General features: G+C 39.0%; 1 protein-coding gene across 3 annotated transcripts; it reads right to left on the bottom strand.

Moving 5' to 3' along the window:
• Nucleotides 1–460: 460 nt before the first annotated feature.
• On the bottom strand, nt 461–16,132 carry LOC121330521 (platelet-derived growth factor subunit A-like). Of its 3 annotated transcripts, XM_041277096.1 has the most exons (7): nt 15,555–16,132; nt 14,653–14,749; nt 10,860–10,952; nt 9,941–10,128; nt 4,126–4,252; nt 1,970–2,073; nt 461–1,097 (listed from the first exon to the last, which is right to left on the bottom strand). In XM_041277096.1, the coding sequence occupies exons 1-6, from the start codon at nt 15,615–15,617 to the stop codon at nt 2,000–2,002; spliced, it is 642 nt and encodes a 213-aa protein (XP_041133030.1). In that variant the 5' UTR covers nt 15,618–16,132; the 3' UTR covers nt 461–1,097; nt 1,970–1,999. The 3 variants fall into 3 exon arrangements, with proteins under 3 accessions (XP_041133030.1, XP_041133031.1, XP_041133032.1); XM_041277097.1 differs by lacking the exon at nt 1,970–2,073 and having other exon boundaries at nt 461–1,100; XM_041277098.1 differs by lacking the exon at nt 1,970–2,073.
• Between the last annotated feature and the right edge of the window lie 1,152 nt (nt 16,133–17,284).

Genomic DNA, 17,284 nt, shown 5'->3' with positions numbered 1-17,284 from the left:
AAAAAATTATATATATATATATATATATATATATATATTATATATAATATAGTATATATATATATATATAGATATATAGTTTCAAACCAGTAAATGTTTGGCTACAGTTTACAATGAACAATGCAGCTAGTCCAGACTTTCTACATTTCACATAGCCACACCTGTATAATAAGAGTTCAACTATACCGATATAGACTGTGGAAAGAAAAGGAATTGTGGATATCCTATGACTTGTTCTATTTTATTTTTACATAAACGCTTTAAATTATTAAAACCCACGTGTTTGCAAAACAAATACTATAAGGAAATGCACTGCTATAGATAAACAATCTTTAAACCGTTCATTAGAATAAATCACAACATTGTTGTTGAAGTAATGTTGTTGAAGCTGACACCCTGGGATCCTTCAAGAAGCTGCTTGATGAGATTTTGGGATCAATAAGCTACTAACAACCAAACGAGCAAGATGGGCCGAATGGCCTCCTCTCGTTTGTAAACTTTCTTATGTTCTTATGTTCTTATGTTCTTATTAAATGTTATTAGCAGAAGCAGTAACTGTGTGAAATAGGGCATGTGGTCTTCTGTAAATAAAGTACACATTGTCTACCAAATAATGAAGGTTAAACAAAGTTTATAGGAAAGCTTTTTACAAACTCGAGAGAGAGATAATAGACTGTACTGTATAAGGCTTCCAGTGAAGATTCGATCCACTGCTAGAATTTTCCACCGCTTGTCGACAGATTCCAAATAGTTTAATCCACAGCTCACAGAGTCACCAGAGCCTTTAGAGAGCACCCAGAATTGGGGTCAGAAAGCAGCTCTGGCCGCTCCGTTGTTGGTCCTTGCTTCACTCGCTGTGCTGTTACGAACCCTCCATTCGTTCTTCGCAGAGTGCTTTCTTCTTTTTTATGTCACAATAAAACAAACGCACGTTGTTCCTTTTGTCCTTCCGTGGTAATGCAAGCAGATTTTCATGTTTTCACATTTCAGAAGAATTGTCAGAAATCATCTTTGGCAGATCAGTTCAGGGATTCAATTTGTCGAAGCGCATCAGACCCCAGATAGCAGTCCTTCCATAGCTTATTTTCACCTCACATCTGCTGGTAGAAGAAACAGAAACTGATTAATATCATTCTTGAAATTGTGTGCAGAGCTATTGAGATTATGATTCCAATTGAAAGTGCTGGATTAAACAAGGAACAGAGTCTCAAAGCTATTTACTATGAATCACCATTAAGTTTTGTCTGAAAGGTAAACACACTACATTCTAAATGAAAACAGCTACTTACAGGCCCCTAAATTATGTCTGATTTGTATTCTGCTTGTTTACGATCTGAAAAAAAGTGTAGATTTGAAGTAAATTCGCCAGGTAGTGGTGGTAGGGGTAAGACGAGCTTAAATAATAATTGGATATTCTAAATTGGGAGAAAATAATAATAAAAAAATCATTGGTGACTACTAAATAATAAAAAAAAGAAAGAAAAAAAAGATTTGTAGTAATTAGCTGAGTCACTGTGTTCATGTTTTTTGTTGTTGTTGAAATAAATCTAGAAGCAATACTCAATGTAACACTTTACCTTGATTAAACCAGGCTATCAGCCTTTGAAAGCATTAACACAGAAGTCACTGATCACAGAAGTGCATTTTGTGTGTACGCAGTGGACATTTTCATTTTCACTGAAAGTGAACCAATGGGTGCTGTAAGATGTTTTGGATCTAAGAAGTGACAGCTCCTTCAAAAAGCAGTGAAGGAAGGAAGCAGCAGACCAGCAAGCAGTGATGCATACAACACATAGCCAGCAGGTAGACATATCAAAGACAATCACGTCTCATCTGAACACAAGCTTACAATGAAAGGTGCTGAGACTATAAAAGTGATTCCTTTATTTTGTGATGTAGGTTTGATGATTATGTCTTTTTTATTGCATGTGCTGGCTTGTAATAATTTGCACATCTTGATAAGTCCTACCTTTGCTGCAGACAGGTCCTGGGTATGTTTTTATGTTGGTAATAAATCCTTGTTGTGTTTTAGCTTTTTGCGTTTCCATTTTAAACCTGTGGCCCTAGTCCTTCCTGTCAACATAAGGGCAGGGCTTGTTAAATGCCCCGAGGAAATGCAGTGGTGTTGCACAGCAAGTCATGAATATTGAAGATTTGTATCAGGCTTGCTATCTATCCAAAGAGCCACAAAATCAGGAATTATAGCCTTGGACACAAACATCTGATGTTGGTAATTGAATCCCATTGCAACAGTTTTGTTTTTATACATTTAACCATTTGTACATGGGTATTCTTTAAAGTGTCTGTCTTTTAAAGCCCAGACTAAAGACAAACGAGACACCAGTGTTGCATACAGTATGAGAGCTCATTACTGTGTCAAACAGTTTCGTAAAATCACATGACATGCTAAACCCATTAAACCAAAACAACATGATTGATCTTTTAGAACCCTGCTTTATAGTTAAGAAACTACCAAAAGAAAAGAAAATCCTCAATTATGCAACCCACAATGTGGGTTTCTCTGCCACTGGAAAATCGCCATGTTATTCACTTGGAATACTACTGGTTGTTGTATAGGAAGAATATATGAAAGCAAAACTAATTCAGGACACTTTGTACCTACGAGACAGAGGGAATCGGTTTAATGTTGAGCAAATACCACATTCGCAATGGCTTTCACATTATGACTAAAGTGATCTAAGATTGGTTTTGATGGTTTCTTATAATTAAGCCTTTGTTGGGTGGGACTACAAAATATCCTTTGTGATCAAATTGCGTATATTTATCAGACAGCACAGATTTTGATTAAAACAAACACCTAAATGTTGCTGGATTAAGCCACAGCTGTTTGGGCCTGTAGGGCTTTTGTTATGTCTGGGTTACAAAGGCAGTCAATGTATTCATGGTTTTATAATGCAATGATGAAAAAGTCTTCCAGTGGAAATATTTGTCATTTAATTTATTACGTTTCTTTTTAGAATGTCTAAATTCACCACTGCTAAGTGTTTAATATTTTTTTTCAGTTTTCTAATACATAGGCAGTTACTTTACAAGGTCATAAACACCAACTCCCCTTGTATAGAACACTAAATTGTCCTCCGCGACAGTGACACTTCTATGGTGGTGATATTGTTACAGTACCACTGTACAACAGTGAAGCAATGCCTGTGCTGGTAATCAGTACCAAATGCTAAAATCAATTTGCTACTTGCTTCCCCTATGAAGAGTTTTACCATTGTTGTATACATCAATTAAAATGCTACCAGACGGGACGGAGACGTGTTGCTAAGCAACTAATTGAGCAGGTAAGCTCGCCCGGTGCTGAGCTGATCGGCAGGAACTGATTGGATGGGGGGCATGGCCGGGGGAGCCTGCGCGCAGCTCAAGCAGTGTCTGTGCAGTGGCTCGAGACGACTGCAACGCCATAGCTACACAGACGGGCGCTGAATGAAAGCTTGCGCTTGTTGACATCGAGGAGGAGAGCGTCCGCTCCATGGGCAGAACGTCTACACAAAACCCTTCCACTGCAGGACGGTGCTCGTGAAGGCATTGCCCAGTTGAGGACGTCTGAAGAGGTCGGAGTCGGCATGTGGATGCCAGGACTCCGGGAGCCCAAAAGTAGGCCAGTTTAGGTGATGTTGATCCCAAACAGTATAGTGTAGTAAGTTCCTGGAGTCTCTTTTAATTAGACTAGTGCTGACCCTCCAGGTAAATGATGCAACAAAACCATCGCAGTAAAAAATATCATGTTTTCAAATGAAAATACATGTTTGCTAAAGCATGTGCTTCCTTCACAACTACACATTTGAGACCTATATAGTGAATGACTGTTCATTCAGAATTGATGTAATTGTTTTGTAAGCTTCAAGTACTTTAATAGTATTTTTTACACGCATTCATTTCTTTCTGACCTCTATTTTGATATTTGTCGACTGTATGTACAATATTTCAATCTTCACTGGCAATTACAATTACAATTCCAGTAACACACAACCCCCAAGCCCAGAGTCCTCTCACTGATATTCCCCAGTATCCTTCAATTAACCACTGAAATCCACACTTTGCTGTGAATAATTCTTATAAACACAAAGCAAGAAGAATGTGGTGAAATAAAACCCCTGTTACCTGTTTCTGCTTCTTTGAGCTCTGTGTGGTAATGCTGTGACGTGCACATGCATTCTGAGTGCTCTTCTAACCTCACCAGCACTTCTTTTAATTTAGGTTTTCTCCTCACATACTCCACTTTTGCAACCTGCAAGAGAAAAAACAGACAGAGCGATGAATACCTCAAGTGTTATGCGCGTTTACAAAGCATGTTTTTAAGAGAACCACAAATCCTGCATTTTTGAAATCATGTATGAACAGACTGATGAAGCAAACAAAAACAACCTGAAATTTCAATTCAAGTAAATATGAGCTTCATTTGTCTTCTGGTTTGAATTCAAAACTCTCCTATTTCACATTACCATATATTTCAGTCTCAAAAACAGCCTCAACCATGTTCACATGACACTCATGATCTGCTGAATTTCAAACATTAAACAAGGCAATATAATATTATTATATTACTTTACAAGGTATTTCACATGGTTATACAATTGCCAGACAAACAGACTCAAAACATATACAGTTCATTCAGTCCACTTAAACATCTACATGGCCAACACACTGTAGCCACACAGGTAAGTCTTTAACCCTGTTCATTTCTTCGCTCTCTCTCTCTTGAGCACACACTACAGAAAGGGGTTCACAATCTGCTTTCAGGTTAGCTATGTTCATTCACCATTTAAGGTGAATGGGTCACAATGTTGTCACTTTGTTTGCTACTTAATTTACTCTTTGCTACTTTAGTGACAATTGGTCCCCTGCATTTGCCATTGGTTATCAACAGTCATGGATTCGTTTATAGTATATACAAAGTAAACAGGTTCTCATGACTTCAATCAGCAGGGCTCCAAACCAAAATGGCAGGTTGTGACCAGGATGACTCTAGTGGTGACGTCAGACCCGGAACGGCGCAGAAACCAAAACAGGTAATGGCGGTGAACCTGAGACGCTACAGCGTCCAGTGTTTTAGTAAATAAACAAACATAAGATTTAAACAAAACAGCACATGGCACCTGACGCCAAATAAAATAGACAAATAAAACGACAAAACAGTAATAAAACAGTGGATGAACAGACAAACACGGTGAGTGAAATCAATTAATGAAGCAGGGCACCATCAGAGGCAAAAGACCCATACTGTTTACAACAGCAAACACTGATTCAGGGCTGGGACTCCAGGCTAAGAAAGAGTTTCACTGATTCAGGGCTGGTACTCCAGGCTAAGATAGAGTTTCACTGATTCAGGGCTGGGACTCCAGGCTAAGAAAGAGTTTCACTGATTCAGGGCTGGGACTCCAGGCTAAGAAATAGTTTCACTGATTCAGGGCTGGGACTCCAGGCTAAGAAAGAGTTTCACTGATTCAGGGCTGGGACTCCAGGCTAAGAAATAGTTTCACTGATTCAGGGCTGGGACTCCAGCCTAAGAAAGAGTTTCACTGATTCAGGGCTGGGACTGGAGAATAATGAAGGATATGAAGTTTCAGTGCCGTTAACAAACCTCAAGGAAGAAGGGCTACATTATCTGAGAACCAAAAACGATTATTAGTTTAAAACTGGGTGTTCAATGAAGAGTTTTAAAGTCTCAGGACAAGGAAACGTGCCCTTTCTTTTAGTAGGCCCTTAAAACATGTGTGTTTGTTTAACATTGATTCGCTGTTTTCACCCATATTTAAATGTAGCCACACAGGTTGCACAAAATTTGAAAAACTCTTTCAGGATACTTTGAAAACCCAAAACAAGAAAATAAGGTTATTTCATCCCATCATAAAAACTTCATTTTAATGTTAAAGTAATGGTCGGGGTTAACTTTGTCAACTTCAATCAAGTTCCCTAATTAAGTCTTCATTAATTCCTTTAAGCCTGGGTTTAGTCTGGTTGTTCTTCACAAGGAATATGTACAACAAAGAAGACAACTAAGGAAATGAATGCGTTATCTTTTAGATCCTACATCCTGTTCAGTAAAACTTTAAGCGAAGCACAGAAACCAGGACCAGAGGACACAGTTGGAAATGAAGTGGAAACTAGGACAGAAGAAAGGACACACTTATTCACACGAGGGAGGTGAGGGTACGGAATGGGTTACCTAGTCATGTTGTTGCTGCCAAGTCCTTTAAGACCAGACTTAACAGTTTTGAGATTAATCAATTACTAGGAAACAGATGAGCTTAGATGGGCTAAATTGCTTCCTCTCTTTTGTAATTTTTCTTATGTTCTTACAGGGAAGTAGGAAATACATTTCTGACCTTCTTCTATTGTAATATGTGTCTACATTTCTGAGAAGGTTATAACACTCAGTAGTGTTTTGCTTGCTGCTTCACATCTGTCTCAGAGTATACAGAATACAAATAACAGGGAATGCTAGCCAGCGGAAATCCATTTCTTTTCTGTTCTTTGTTATTGCGAACAGGCTTTCAGCATTCTTTATCCTGCCTGTCTGCACAGATGCAGGCTTTTTTAAAAGTGTCCTGTAACCCGATTTCAATTTCAATTACCTCAAGTGCTGCTGTCTGTAAACACATACTACAAATCTAATATATCAAATAACAAAGAACAAACATGCACCTTACATTAGCCTGAGTTCCTTGTTTCTAGTTTTGTTCCAGGTGTCCCCCCCCCCCCCCTTACTACAAAATGTAGTGGCATGCAAGAATGAAGAGACGAGGAGGCTTGTTTCAACAGCACAAAATCACACTGGAACAAGTGAAACTGGACAGTGAACAATAGCTGTCAGATTAGGGTGCATTGAAGGCTAATCTTTTAGTAAAAAAAATGAACAGTATTGTTGGACATTGTAGCCTTCAGCAAAGTATTAATATAGTGCACTATAATAGAAAGCATAGACTTGCACCCAGTTTACGAGAATCAATAGCACAAAATGTCGGCCGCCCTTTAAAAAACAAAGCGATCCTTAGTGTCTGCTTCCTCAAGGCAACAGCAATTCAAGCAAGAAGACCTGAGACATATTTTACAAGTTAAAGCACAACACCATATAATGAAATACTTGACATTTTGTCTCTTGAAAACACTTTCTGCCACGGACACCACAATGAATCATCTCACTACAGCACCACACTAATATTTTTACAGTCCCCACATATTTTCAGGCTGTTTTTAGTGTTTCTGTCTCAGACCTTTAGCGTGAGCCAGGATAATCATTTGCCATTACCAGCCATACCCCTCCAGCTCTCTCATTAAAGAGAAAATAATGTGTGGAACAGTATGTTAAAACTAAACTGAACAGCACTGATCATTATATATTACATCCAATTAGTAATTACATACTATTAAGTTATTTTAATAACGCTGTTTTACTACTCAATATTCAAGTATTCAAAGTGTCAAGACTGGGGGAGTTTTGGCTCTGAGGACAAGACAGCGAGCTACATTTCTGACCTAATGGGGGATACATGATCATCAGGACAGCACTGTTTAACCTGACAGTAAGTCTAAAAAGGGGTGACATTGTTCTGGGGGATATGTGATCATTCCTCAAAGGATACCCTCTAATTCTGGGAAGTTGTATTTGGGACTGCGAAGGGCCTGTGAACTTCCCTTGTGAGCCTGTTTCCTGGGTAACAGCAGTAACCTGACAGGACAATGAAGCACTGCCAGCTCTCAGCACTCTACTGTTGGTTGTGCCACTGTTACTAAAAGTGACAACAGGGACATGCAGCTTCTATATATTACATAACACATGCCAGTACACACAAGTCATTAATCAGTGAGCCCAATTACACACATGGCAAGCGTTCCCAGGTCAGAGAGTCGGGTCTCAGGATTGAGCCGTTGCTGGGGATAGATCCTGGTGTAATCCCTCCAGCAGTGCACTGCTGTGGTATGTGGGGATGCCTGTGCTGTTAAGGGTCTCGTTCTGTGAATCAAATGTAAATCCCAAGCCTGGTGCATAAAGCTGACAGGGTTTAGTGAAGGAGAGCAGGGGAGCTGACCTCTAGGGCTACTCTGGCTAAATTGCCCTGGGAAATGACACTCCCACACTGCAGTTGAAGGAGAGGGCAGGCCATTGTGAAAATAAACAAGCATGTTCAAAGGCCTGTATTGTACAAAATATCTTCAAATGTACACACAAATAAACAAGCAATATAAATAATGAATTAAACAAACAAATGAAAGCACACATGTAGCTTCCTGCAGTAGGTTACAGTGTTTGTTTAAAGACTCTGTTTACAATATTAGCTTCATTTTAAGGAATTCCTTTGGTAGCAATTCAATTGTATCCTGGCCTAAACAAATACCCACCCCAATAGCAGGTTGATTTGTATAAAATCCAGGCCAACAGGTGTTGGTTAGTTTTCTATGAAAAGTTCATGTTCCATTTGTTGTTACTGTACAGTCATGGCTTTTATCAACCTTCAAAACTAGATACACAGGCATGCCTTTGAAGTGTTTATCTCATCATTTAAGAGTGTTGTACAAGCTGCAGCCAAGCAACCTAACAACATACCGACCAGGCAGAAACACTCATGAAAACGCTGACCTTGCCAGAATCAATACTTGGCACGGAATCATGCCGTGTGCACAATGTCTGAATGTCTTAACAACTGGCACTGCTACAGCACAACCTCTGACCTTTACCAATAAAGTCTTGGTTTTCAAAAATGCAATGCCATGACTTTAGCTGAAAAAAAAAAACTATTAATACTTAAAGCTCCGAAAGGGCTCCTTTTATCCCAGGTTATGTCATCAGAGATGCACACAAACAGAAATATGTAGCTACTTCCATGAATAACCCACATAAAAGCACCACTTACAGAGGCTGCAAGGCACGCTGCGGAGGACCTGCTGAATAATGACATTCAGCCTCTCTGGGCTTCAGAGGTCCCATTAAAACCTAAAACAATCCATTCAACCAGGATGATGTTCCAGCCTCACAGAATACATCAGGATAGCTTGTGCCCTATGACTCAGACTGTGACAGTGGGGGAGATTCCCAAATACCCCCCACAGTACAGTTATTGTCTGTCCAAACCTGTCAGCACATTTAATTACTGGAAGATAATCTGCATAATACACTTCTCCAAGGACGCAGTGCTTCTCAACCAGAACTATCATAGCAAGATATTTATGTAAAACACAAAGCAGCAAATTAGACTGTATAAGTAGTTTAAAAATGGTAAGTTTGCAAAGGCATAAATCACCCCTAATTTCACACTTTGAATGAATTCAGACAAACACTTTGACAAGATTTCACAAGTAATTTTGTCTAAACGTTTTCTTACTTAACTGCATGTAGTTTTACCTCAGAGATGTCAATGTTTTCATAAATAGTATGATGTTTGAAGATCTAAGTGCTAAAGAAGCACAGAGGCCCTTTCATATGACCTTGAACTAGACTGGCCGTGCCACATATAAACCATCAGCATTTAACAAGTGGCATAGCTACTCTTCACAGGTAACTAAAGAATGCACAATAAAACCATGAAATAAATGCACAAACTCTTGTGGAGATCATGAGAAAAAATAAAGCTAATAGTTTGGACTACAGCCATTTCTGTTGTCAGGATCAGAGCAGAGCTATTCTGTTGCTGATGTCAGTGAGATATTAAACTGGGGACCTGGGTCGTCTCAGTAACTACAGAGTATTTTACTGCTGTCAATGAGCTATTCCACTGGGGACCAGGGTCGTCTCAGTAACCACAGAGCATTTTACTGCTGTCAATGAGCTATTCCACTGGGGACCAGGGTCGTCTCAGTAACTAGAGTATTTTACTGCTGTCAATGAGCTATTCCACTGGGGACCAGGGTCGCCTCAGCAACTAGAGAGCAGCCTCAGGTGTCACTGGTGCAATCTAGTATGGATGAGTTAGGTCCTCACCTTCACTGTTCTGTGATGTATCCGCGATGGCTGGCATTTCATATTGTTTGTGTTGCAGCAGCCAGTGCAGCGCTTCACCTCCACACAAGGCGGCCATATCAGAAAGTTGGCGGAAGTCGGGTCGATCTGGCTGCGAGGGATCTCATAGATGACTGTCCGCGTCTTGCACACTGCGGGCACGGCTTCCTCTGAAAGTGAAACGTTAGGTTACAACAGAATCCTCTGGTCCTAGTTCCTGAGCTTGAAGTATTGGTTTGGATTAACTATTATTAATAATAAAAACATGATCATATTGTTCAAAACACTGTTTTTAAAAAGCCCTTAATTTGAATCTTCCAGAAGTGAAGTAGCAAGCAGCAAGTACTGGGGAAGTTGAAAGCGTCCTAACTTTGTGATTGTAGAAAATTAATCTGAATAATGCCAGCATGGCTGCCTGCAGTGAATCCTGTCTTCTTTTCTGGAGTTGCAATACCTCATGCACCACTTCTCCATTAGAAATTCCTTTGTAGTCTATATTTATACACTGCAACAGGCAATAAATGTCACAGCACTTTGTACTATACTGCACTTGGTTAGGGGTCACTACACCTCACGATTTTGCTCTGCTCAGCAGCAGTATAATGGCATGGATTCATTTTGAGAAAGTACTATAATTACATTTCAGCACTTTGAACTTACCCACATATTTTCAAAGCAGTATTTCTCAAAGTAACCAGGTTAAACAAGCCATAACATGAAGCTGAATGCAAGGAATGTACCTGCTTCAGGATATATTCTCAACCTGGTACAGCAGAAACAAAGACTTGTACTGCTGCTGTATTCCTCTGTCAGTGTCTCAGGTATTCTGCAGTCATTAGGAAGTTTGAATTGCTCCAGTCTAGCAGTGCATGGTTTATTAATGCCAGTTTAAAGACCTTACCAATGCTTCGTTTTCTTCTTATTAATATCTGGGCGTGCTTGTCCACATGATCCTTGTGGTACCTCGTCTTTGACTCTGCAGCAACCTCATTTCCTGTATTTATAAAATGTACACAAATCAATGTGATTGATTGACAGCATATTATTTGATTTACTGCTGGGATGGGACAGCAATATGTCCAGAGCTCTGGTTGGGTATTCTAGTAAAGCTTTAGCGAGGTGTCTTGTTTTATGAACAAACATAGCATGGGTCAATGTTAATGAGTTCCCAGCATGCGTACTTTCTTTACTGATTCAATACACTACTATAGGGTTGCCACTAAAATAACATGAGCAGGAGACCTTGTATCCAATTCATATCTTAGGCACACAGTTCCATGTAGGCTTAGAGCTGACCGTTCTACAGTGGCTCTCAAAAAGTATTCAGCCCCCTTGGACTTTTCCACATTTTATTGTGTTACAACATGGAATCAAAATGGATTTAATTAGGAGTTTTTGCCAGTGATCAACACAAAAAAGTCCATAATGTCAAAGTGAAAAATAAAATCTACAAATTGGTCTAAATTAATTACAAATACAAAACAGAAAATAATTGATTGCATAAGTATTCACCCCCTTGAGTCAATATTTGGTAGAGGCACCTTTGGCAGCAATTACAGCCATGAGTTTATTTGGATAAGTCTCTACCAGCCATGCACATCTGGACACTGCAATTTTTGCCCATTCTTCTTTGCAAAATTGCTCAAGCTCCGTCAAGCTGGATGGGGACCTTTGGTAAACAGCAATTTTCAACTCTTTCCACAAATTCTCAATTGGATTGAGATCCAGCTTTGACTGGTCCACTGGACAGTGACCTTTTTGTTTTTAAGCCACTCCAGTGTGGCTTTGGATGTATGTTTGGGGTCATTGTCCTCCTGGAAGATGAATCTTCTTCCAAGCCCCAGGTTTCTTGCAGTCTTCATCAGGTTTTCCTCCAGGATTTCTCTGTACTTTGCTGCATCCATTTTGCCCTCTATCTTCACGAGCTTTCCAGGCCCTAACGCAGAGAAGCATCCCCAGAGCATGATTCTGCCACCACCATGCTTCACAGTAGGGATGGTGTTCTCAGGATAATGTGCTGTGTTAGGCTTGCGCCAAACATAGCGCTTAGCGTTGAGGCCAAAAAGCTCTATTTTGGTCTCATCAGACTATAGAATCTTCTTCCACTTGGTCTCAGAGTCTCCCACATGCCTTCAGGCAAACTCTAGCCGAGATTTGATCTGAGTTTTTTTTTCAAAACGGCTTTCTTTTTGCCACTCTCCCTAAAGGCCAGTTTTGTGAAGCACCCTGGCTATTATTGCCGTATGCACAGTGTCTCTCAGCTCAACCATGGAAGACTGTAACTCGTTTAGCGTTGCCATAGGCCTCTTGGTGGCCTCCCTGACTAGTGCCCTTCTCGCCCGGATACTCCATTTTTGAGGACAGTCTGTTCTAGACAGATTCACAGTTGTGCCATATTCTCTACATTTCTTAATAACAGACTTTACTGTGCTCCAGGGGATATTCAATGCCTTGGAAATGTTCTTATATCCTACCCCTGATTCGTGCTTTTAAAGAACCTTATTCCGGATTTGCTTTGAATGTTCCATCATCTTCATGATGTAGTTTTTGTTAGGAAATGTACTAACCAACTGTGGGACCTCCCAGAGACAGGTGTATTTAACCTGAAATCATGTAAAACACCTTAATTGCACACAGGTGGACTCCATTCAACTAATTATGTGACTTCTAAAGACAACTGGTTGCACCAGAGCTTATTTAGGTGTGTCATAGCAAAGGGTGTGAATACTTATGTAATCAATTATTTTCTATTTTCTATTTGTAATTAATTTAGAACAATTTGTAGATTTCATTTTTAACTTTGACATTATGGACTTTGTTTCCATAAAATATGGAAAAAGTCCAAGGGGGTGAATATTTTTGAGAGCCACTGTATGCATTCAACTATTTTGTATTGTTCTTCGCTAGAAAATTCTACGTAGACATTTTCTTTTAAGCCCCATGCTTGTTGCCTTCAATCAAACTGAACTTCCAGCTCTCTTAAATTCCTGAAACTTTATATAGGGTCAATACTTTGAATGTATATACTATGTAGCCACAACCCAACCAGGCTAAAAGATCAGTTTCATTATTTTTTATTACAAAGTCATAGTGTTACACATGTCTAATTTATGTAATATGTAATAAAAAGGTATACTGCCTATCAGCCAAAGCAATCCTTTATTTGCTTGGTTAAAGAGTCATGGTAACACTGTTGAATTATAGGCTAACTAAATAATAAAAACGAGGATCACCTGCTCCCATTAGAGCCTAAATGTTATGTTGATGGTTGCTTTCTTAGCGTTAACATAAATGTAAATTTTGCCATGGTGACAATTTGATGTCAATCTTTTCTTTCTAAGTCTAGTCTATGTTGCTGACAACAGCTATTCAAAAGCCATTTAGCTTTGTGTAGTAATGACTGGACCATTAAGGGCAATCTTTGTGTGGCCTACACCCCCCAAAACAAACAAACAAACGAAAAACAACAACAACAAAATCCATCTGTAATATGTACATGAAAAAAAAAACAACCTGAAATACAATTCTATCATCACACTCAAAAATAAAAGCTATTGCTCTTTGTCCAGGAATACATTTACATTCTTTAAGTATTTTTATTTATTTATTTTTTTAAAGCTGTGCTTTGTTCTGGTGTGGGCAGTCCTGTAATTGGCTTGCTATTGTCGCTGTGTGCGTTACACTCAACGTCACAGTAATTACAATTTATCAATTTAGCGGAAAGGGTATAGCGTTTCGTTTAAGGCACTACGGTTGTGTGGCCAGTCATTTGAATACGTATCAGTGTTTGTTTTCTCTAGTTGCATGGTTCATTTTTTTGTGATACTGCTGTCTTGAAGCTAAAGGGAAACTCAAATGATATATGGCAACAGCCTGTATAAATACAGGCTAGTGTAAATGCACAGTCTGTGTAAAACCCAGAAATATAATCTGCCTCTAGAATGTTCACTGCAGCAGGGACCACGTCCAAGATTACATATGTATTCATTTTACTGAGGCATACCAATGTATTCTCTGATGTCATAAAATGAGAATAGTGGCAACTGTCTCCATAATACCTCAATAAACTATACTGACAAGAAATACCACCATAGTGCTACACACAACCTGATAGCGGCTGGGTATGACTGACACGACAGGCACGCTTTTTAATGTTGTGTAGTCCACATTATCTTTCAAACACTCAAAAAGATGTGTTGAGTTCATCGTTTGTAATAAACAACGCATATCTGCATTATAATTAATAGAAGCTGTTCACCCCCAAGATAACGCCCCTACATGCATAACTGTATTACAGAACAATGTATTATAGCTAGCTACAGATGAAAATGCATAACAAGGCAAAACATTTTTTTTAAAAATTACAACTCGAATATATTTACGTGGCATGTGTCACAGTCGTATAAACAATACAGGTAATGAAAGAGCGGCTTGCTCTGGCTTAGTGCAACCACTCAATACCACGCAAGGCATTCCGCTGCAGCCGTACTTGCATTTTAGGAATCCATAAAACTTCCACCGACTGTTATCCCCGTGCATTCAGATCGGCGTTCCTCTTGTGTTTAGCTTATTACAAATCAACACTTGTTATGTTGTGTTTATCTTATATTTTGTAATCGTGTTCCTTCCCTTCAACCACCAGAAGAATTTAATTGAGCAAAGTTCATAGGGGTAAAGAACAGAACACAATTTACCTACGGATTCAATCTCGAGGAGGCGCTGCAGATCGCTTATGCTGCGGATTTCGCTGTGAGACAGTTTTTCAATAAGTTCTTGGGGAATCTCTGCTTCCTTGGAAAAAAAAATGTTTAAGAGAAAGTCAGCAAACAGACTCTAAAGAACAAGTCATACATTTTGGTCAAATGTAACCCATTCAGCTAATTCTGTATTCACAAACACAAACAGTAATTGTAGGTTTCAAATGTAGCAAATTAAAGAATGTACTCCTTGCATCTTAAACTTGAAACAAGACAAATTTGTATTGTAAAAAAAACTGCATGTAAATGTATTGTTCCCTGAAAGACCGAACGTGACTGAATAGTAATAACCGAAATTCCTAATAAGCAGCTAAACCCCTATGGTATTTACAGTGTTTGTGTAATAAAGTTATATTTAACTTGTGTAATGTCTATGGTGTTTTCTTGTTCATGTCCTCTGCTACGTATTCATGGACTATTGACACTCCTTAAAAACTATTAGCTATGAATTCTAGCAATTGCTGTTTCCAAAGCTGTCATGCTTTCACACGATGCATAAAGAAAGGGTGTAAATATCCTGAAACTCAAAATACATTAAAAAAATGCGAATGTTATGTCCAGTATGTTTTTGGAACTCCAATTACAGGTCATTGTTAGTAGCTAACACATTCGGCATAATAATCGATATTTGTTAAATACCACTGTTCTTACAAATTGCGTGATGCCACTCTATAAGTGGTGCTTTAAAAACAGACGGCGTGTGAATTAATATCTGGGGTCGCTATAATAAAAGTGTTCCAGTATCCCGTAGCCTATGGTGCTGTGTTTGCCATGCAAGTACACTACAGAACTGCTGTTTGATACACATACATACATAGTATACTGCGAAAAGTCCTTACCTCAGCAAAGGCGAACCACAGGTAGAACGAAGAGATTAGCAAATAGCAAGCTGTGGTCCTCATTTCGTTTTAATTTAGATTTGCCCAACAATAAGAACAAAATATTCACTAGGAGCTGAAATGGGGCTCCCAATGTATGGAACTTCAGTACCATCCCTCAGGGAAAGTAATTTGTGTGGGAAGGTTTTTATTTTTATTTTTATAGATAGTATGTTTCTTCACAAGAAGCCTACGTTCTGGAAAAACAGGAGAAAGGTAGCAGCACCCCAGCCTGCAGAATTGTTTAGCTCGGATGAGTACGAAAATCCAGTTCGTTAGAAATGCCAAACACTCCCACCCCTCACCTGACTGCTGTTCCTATACGTCGACGTGTTTAAAATATCTCAGATATGAACACTGAATAATATTGTTTATAAAGCTGGTGTTCGGTTGCTTTTTACAAGATCCTCAATCTCTCCTCGAATTTGTTTTCTGTGCAGCATGAGTATTGTTGTAATCCTGTGTGTTCAATGTGGTATCCAGTGAAGCCCTTCTAGTCTCAGCGGTGTCCCGAATGAGGTCTAAATGGTTCTGAGCAGCGGTTATAGTTTGTGCCACCCTCCCGACGCGCCTCCCCTTGCATTGTAATAATGTTCTATCAAATCATCAGAGACTTGCTCTCCAACTGCTGTTCCTGGGTCTCCTCGCCCCTGTCTGGCGGAGCTGCCTACATAACGTGCAATTAGCATTCGACTTCATATTATTCTAGAATGCAATTGAAAACGTCTCCGTTTCTCACCAGATTCAAAAACCTCAGAGGTGTAACAGCATTTCTAGATATACTGGAAAGAGTTGTATGGAGTATTCAAATCCTAGCGTTTAAGACGTTGTAGTGCGTATCTATACAAGAAGCGCACGACATATCATGGGTTTGGAATTGTATAAACGCGCAGGGGGTTACACAATGTTAAAATCGTATCAAACGTGAAGTCTTGAGAAACGGGTTAGTTTGTAATGCATATTCAATATAACTTTTTTCTTTCTTCAAGGGGTTAGAACACTGAAAAAAACTTTCGCTTTCGTTATGTAACGTTGTGTTGCTACTTGTTATTTATAAAAGCTGACGTTGAAAATGATGACATACATTTTGTAATTATTAACCTGTAAATTCCGTAATGTACAGGTATTGTGCACTAAAGAAGATCTACTCTGAAACCTACTGCTTTAAACGCGTGGCTATATATGTCGTATACTTCATTATATTGAAGTATTTGTGCTGTAGGGTATAGACTATATGTTGGAAGGGTTTGTAAACTAATAAAAAGTTTGTGAAATAAATGTAGTCCAGAAGCGGTTTAAGTAAGCTGTTTCAGAAGGTCCTCGATTTCGTCATGAAACCTATTTAAAATATTTTTTTTTTTTTCTTTTAAACATTTTAACAAAGAAATTCAAAATATCTCCAAACCGCAATAACACGCCTTCTTTCATCTTGCTGCTTCTTTAATTATTTGAAAAACAAGTAAAGAAGTAGTAGTAATAATAATAATAATAATAATAATAATAATAATAATAATAATAATAATAATAATAATAATATATTTTCAAAGCAGCTTTCCAAGTTGCCCAGCCTCGCTGAAGGAAGCCGCTTTGTTTCCACCAGCTCTCACTGTTCGCACTGAGCCGTCTGTCGTAGGTGGTCACGTGGTAGAGACAGCTACCTGCGGGTGGTCTCCTAAAGAGGAGATAAACAG

The sequence above is a fragment of the Polyodon spathula genome, chromosome 18 (assembly GCF_017654505.1).
Source record: "Polyodon spathula isolate WHYD16114869_AA chromosome 18, ASM1765450v1, whole genome shotgun sequence".
Lineage (NCBI taxonomy): Eukaryota > Metazoa > Chordata > Actinopteri > Acipenseriformes > Polyodontidae > Polyodon > Polyodon spathula.
This window is presented reverse-complemented; position numbering and strand designations above follow the sequence as displayed.

Excerpts from the sequence above, each read along its gene's own strand:
- LOC121330521 (XM_041277096.1), bottom strand. The coding sequence starts at position 15,617 with ATGAGGACCACAGCTTGCTATTTGCTAATCTCTTCGTTCTACCTGTGG. Across the intron at positions 10,953-14,652 it reads CCTCGAGATTGAATCCGTAG|GAAATGAGGTTGCTGCAGAG; the intron begins GTAAATTGTGTT and ends TTATAAATACAG. Across the intron at positions 10,129-10,859 it reads AAGAAGAAAACGAAGCATTG|AGGAAGCCGTGCCCGCAGTG; the intron begins GTAAGGTCTTTA and ends TTTCACTTTCAG.